The following is a 4,757-nucleotide window of genomic DNA, read 5'->3' on the forward strand; positions in this document are numbered from 1 at the left end:
GCAGGAATGGTCAATAGCATCGTTAAGCTTACCCCTGGGGAGGCAGCCAGCCAGGGGCATCGCCGAGACCCAGCGCGGCCGCTGGCAGCAGGAGCTTGAGCAGACGGATGGCAGCACCAGGGCAGGCTCTGCCACCCACACGTGCCAAATTTCCCTCCTCCTGCTGCCCCAAACCGTTAGTTTTATGTTAATACTTCATTAATACTGTCTCATTTCCTCTCTGCTGGCCCAGCATCGGAGGGCCAGAGATCTTTACCCAGCCCAGCGCCAAGGCAAGAGAAGTGACCCTGTGTGGAAGGGACTTGGTCATGACCAGTGGCTCCCACCTACTCCAGCAGCACCGAGCCAGGCACGACAGTCCCATACACCCTATCACACCGAGCGCATCGCGAAGTTACATCCCCCTCTCCCCAGCCCTGGCAATGCTAGACACACCATCAGAAAGAAGTGGGGCAACAAGGACGAGGGGCAGTGCAGACCCGATAAAAAGTTAGCTCAGAAAGTTAAAATGTCCAATATGCACTGAAAACAAGCCAGGCTGCACCAGGGCCCATGTGGGCTGCCCTTGCCTCACCACCCTGGTCCTTGGAAGAGTGAAAGCCTCACTCCTTAAATACCAGCTCTTCCCCCTCCAGGGGAGCAGCTTCCTGGAGCAGCTGCAGGCGCATCCCAGGATTCTATGTGCGAAGCAGTGAGCCAGACGAGCCCCCTCCTGCTGTCTGCCTGGCAGTGTCTTCATCCCGCGCGGAGCCGGGGTCAGTGCGCTGGCTCCCCGTGCACGCGGAAGCGATAGATGCAGGTGTATTCAGGGTGGCCCCAGTTGCTCAGCACTCGGAGCTCCACCAGCTGGTATGTGCCCATGGAGTCACCCTTGGGAGAAGGAGGAAAACCCTGAGCCTTTGAGAGCTCTCTGACATTCAGAAACCCCAGAGGCCTCATTTTCTTCTTGGGGTGAGGTGTTCCAAGGGGAAAGCACTTACCTCCAAGTTAAACGTTTGGATGGCGTCACCGTCGTGGTTGTAGGTGAACTGCCCAAGGATAAGGCCCTCCTCTTCTTTCTCTTCCTTTAAGCCCTACGGAGGGGCAGGGAGGCAGAAAGGGAGAACCAGGGGTCATCAGAGCGGGAGAGCAGAGGTGATAAGTGCACCGAGGGCAGAAGAGAGAGAGGGCACCAGTGTGCTTGGCCCTTGCTCCTGCTCTCCCAGGACAAAACAGACAAATGGGGACAGGGACCAGCGGGGAGGGATGGAGGGAGAAGATGAAAAGTTACACCTACTCAATTCCCTCTCTCTCTCTCTCTCTCTCTCTCTCTCTCTCTCTCTCTCTCTCTGTGTCCCCAGACTCTTTCTAAAGCCCAGTGCTGCCCCTCTCCCCACCAGTACTTCTTTCTCCTCCTCCTCTTCAGGGTAAGACCAACCCCTCCCAGAGCACCCCACAGTCAGGTATGGGGTTTGCTAGCCTCCTCTGCCCTCCCACCATATCTCCCAGCTCCTCCCTCAGGTCCAGGAGAAGGCACTCACATAGACAGCGAAGTCCTTGGGAGCACTGGGGATGGTCCCCTGGGGTGAGAGAGCTTTTGGGATGTGCTCCAGTGTCACGGCCGTGGGGCGGATGATGCTGGAGAGGCGGATGACAGCAAAGCCCTGGGAGCCACGAAATGCCCAGCAGTTCCCAGGGTTGACATCTGGCTATGAGCATGGAAGCAAGACATAAGCAATGTTACCACGATCAGCGTCATTTTTCTCCCCAACATCAGCCTGGCTGCTTGCTTGGAGGAACAGTGAGTGCCAAATAAAACCCTCCAGCCCACATAAGAACCAGCCCCAATGGTCCTCCCCCTCAGCAGGGTCATGCCCCAAAGGTGCCCACCTGCAGGATGACACGTGGGGACTGTGAGTGGTACCACAGAGGGATGCCAAACAAGCTCAGCAGTGCTGTCCGTGTCTCATACGTCTCCGAGCAGCGGGTGTTGATGACACTGGCCCCTGGCATGGAGAGAGGACGGCAGTAAGTAAGCTGTATGCCAGCACCCTGTGGCCCCCTCCCCAGGACAGCTGGCTCATTCCCCACCACCTACCTGCTGACTCCAAGGCATAGTCAACCATCCCCACACGGTCCTCGCTGTAGCGCTTCAGGGCCTGGTCCACGATGAGATGCACTTGCTGCACCAGGAGCAGAAGGCAGAAGAGGGGTAAAGAACCAGGGTAGGCATCCTGCCCCTCACCCACCTCCACCCTGCAGGGACAGAGCGCAAGGACCTGCCCACAAAGCAGCCAGGGGATAGAACAGCAGGGAATGAATCACCGTGGTAAAAATGAGAGGACACATGTTTGGCTGGGAAGCCTCCTTAGAGGTTGCTAAAAATACCCAGAGGAGAGGAACCGTGCAATGAAGAGGCAGGGCCAAGGCATGCTGGGCTCATCCATCCCCAATACAGGGGGTGGCCCCAGGGGAGGAGAGGTATTCTCCAGTGGGTACCAGACACAACCTCACCAGTCCTCTCCAGCATCATCTGCTGGTCCCTCCTGCCCTGTCCCACAGGATTGATGGGAGCTTCCCCCCTCCCATCCTCAATCCAGAAATGGGAGCTGGCAGGAGCATCCTCCTGGAGCCAAACCAAACCCAGAGAACTGGGACCCTGCAGCATCACTGTGGGTCTAAATTTTATGGAGTGCATAAAGCTTGCACAGACTGAGGGGCTGCTAATCCCAGCTTGATCCCTCCCTCCACTACCTCCACAGGGAATTGCCAACAACTCTTTCCAAAGCAAACAGGCTCATTTTTTCCCCTTGGCGTCACTCTGCTGAAATGGTTTGCCCCAAACAACTCAGTGGCACTGATGAAGAATGAGGATAAGCAAGATGCTCCACCCATGGAAACTTTGCTGGCACGTGTCCCACCTACTGCCTGAAAGATGCATGAGCAGAAACCCGGATCTTAACAGAGCAAGAGCCTTGCAGGCGTGTGGATATCACCACCTGCGGCCCCTTCCAGGGTAGAGCTCAGGCAGAGCCTGAGAAGGCTAGACACAGGGAAGTTTCAGGGATGCTCTTGCCAGGTGGGCTCTGTGCCCAGGATCAATGTCTCAGCAGTAGGGGCTGTCCCCATAGCCCTGCCATCTGCCAGGCACATCTGCCACATGCGATGGGGCACAGACCCCAGTCCCACACCCATGGTCACCATCACGTCCCTGGGGCTCAGGGCAGCACTCACCTCCTCTGTCACCCCTGCAGTCCCCCCTTGCCGCAGGGCCACTCCAATGCCAGCCTGAGCATCCCGTGCCGACAGTCTTCGGTCCTCCGAGACTTTGGCCAGGATCTTGCGCTCCAGAGCCTGGAGCTCTGCTTGCAAGTCTTCCCGCTGGAGGATGAGGCCAGCAGTGCCATCCTGCTGGGACTGTGACAGGAACCGACTGATCCACACTGGGAATTGTGCTTCCACCTGAAAGAGTGGGGCCAGAGCTCAGCCCTGGGGCAGCAACCCTTGCTCTTCTCTCTGCCACACAGGGTGGGGACTGGGGACTCACGTCAGCCCGCACTGCCTTCAGCTGCTCCAGCATCCCTTCCATGTGCTTTCCCATCACCTCCTGGTCTGACTTGAGGCTAGCCAGCTCCCTCCTTAGCGCTGCCACCTCCTGCTCCAGCTTGCCCACCTCCTGCTGGAAGGTCCCTTGCAGGTTCTCCTGCACTGAGCTGTGTGGAAAGGCAACAAAACCTCAAGCCAGTAGCCCCAGCTTCCCTCTGCAAACTAGGGGACAAGGTTCATCCCACACCCTCTATGCTCAACCCCATCTCCAGACCCAGTTAGTCTTAATTCCTGTGGCAATGACCTCTTCTACTGCATCCCATGGGAGAGCATTCCCAGCTCGCCCCTTGGCTGAAGGGCCACGTTCTCCAGTGATGCAAAATGACAGTGGCAAAGGTCATTTGCTGCAGTTGCCCTTTGAGCCCTGGTGTCAGACACAGAATTAGAGAATTGGTCAGGCTGGAAGGGACCACAGTGGGTCACCTGGTCCAACCTCCCTGCTCAAGCAGGGTCATCCTAGAGCACATGGCATAAGACTGCATCCAGACAATTCTGGAGTATCTCCAGTGAGGGAGAATCCACAACCTCTCTGGGCAATCTGTTAGTGCTCTGTCACTTGCACAGTAAAGAAGTTCTTCTTCATGTTCAGATGGAACTTACTGTGCATCAGTTTCTGCCCATTGCCTCTTGCCCTATTGCTTGGCACCACTGAGAAGAGCCTGGCTCCATCCTTTTGACACCCTCTCTTCAGTTCCTTAGAGACACTGAGGTCCCTCTCAGTCATCTCTTCTCAAGGCTGAACAGCCCAGCTCCCTCAGCCTCTTCTCTTGAGAGATTCTCCAGTCCCTTAATCATCTTTGTTACCCTCCACTGGACCTGCTCCAGGAGTTCCATGTCCCTCCTGTACTGAGCAGCCCAGAACTTAACACAGCACTCCAGATGCACCTCACTAGGGCTGAGCACAGGAGCACCTCCCTCGACCTGCTGGCAGTGCTCTTCTCAATGCACCTCAGGATACCACTGGCTGCCTTGGCCACAAGGGAACACTGCTGGCTCATACCCACATATCCATACCTCCTTTCCCTCCAAGGCTATACCTCAATCTCTCCTTTGTCCCAAGCAAACCAGATCGGGAAACCCTTCCTAAGCCTCCCTGTGGGGAATTCACCCTGCCATCTGCCTGCCCCAACAGAGTGGCAGCTCTGCCCAACAGCATTACCTCTGCCACTCCG

The 4,757-nt window shown here is 56.7% G+C and overlaps 1 protein-coding gene across 1 annotated transcript in view; it reads right to left on the reverse strand.

Moving 5' to 3' along the window:
- Nucleotides 1-756: 756 nt before the first annotated feature.
- Nucleotides 757-4,757, reverse strand: part of SUN2 (Sad1 and UNC84 domain containing 2) — a gene marked incomplete at its 5' end in the record, with an annotated part of 6,465 nt that continues 2,464 nt past the window's right edge. The window contains 8 exons of the mRNA XM_009075993.1: nt 757-870; nt 981-1,073; nt 1,521-1,688; nt 1,870-1,985; nt 2,078-2,162; nt 3,214-3,441; nt 3,527-3,692; nt 4,507-4,553. Coding sequence (XP_009074241.1) covers nt 757-870; nt 981-1,073; nt 1,521-1,688; nt 1,870-1,985; nt 2,078-2,162; nt 3,214-3,441; nt 3,527-3,692; nt 4,507-4,553 — 1,017 coding nt within the window. The remainder of the gene's footprint in view (nt 871-980; nt 1,074-1,520; nt 1,689-1,869; nt 1,986-2,077; nt 2,163-3,213; nt 3,442-3,526; nt 3,693-4,506; nt 4,554-4,757) is intronic.

This window comes from Acanthisitta chloris, unplaced genomic scaffold (assembly GCF_000695815.1).
Source record: "Acanthisitta chloris isolate BGI_N310 unplaced genomic scaffold, ASM69581v1 scaffold40245, whole genome shotgun sequence".
In the NCBI taxonomy this organism is placed as follows: domain Eukaryota; kingdom Metazoa; phylum Chordata; class Aves; order Passeriformes; family Acanthisittidae; genus Acanthisitta; species Acanthisitta chloris.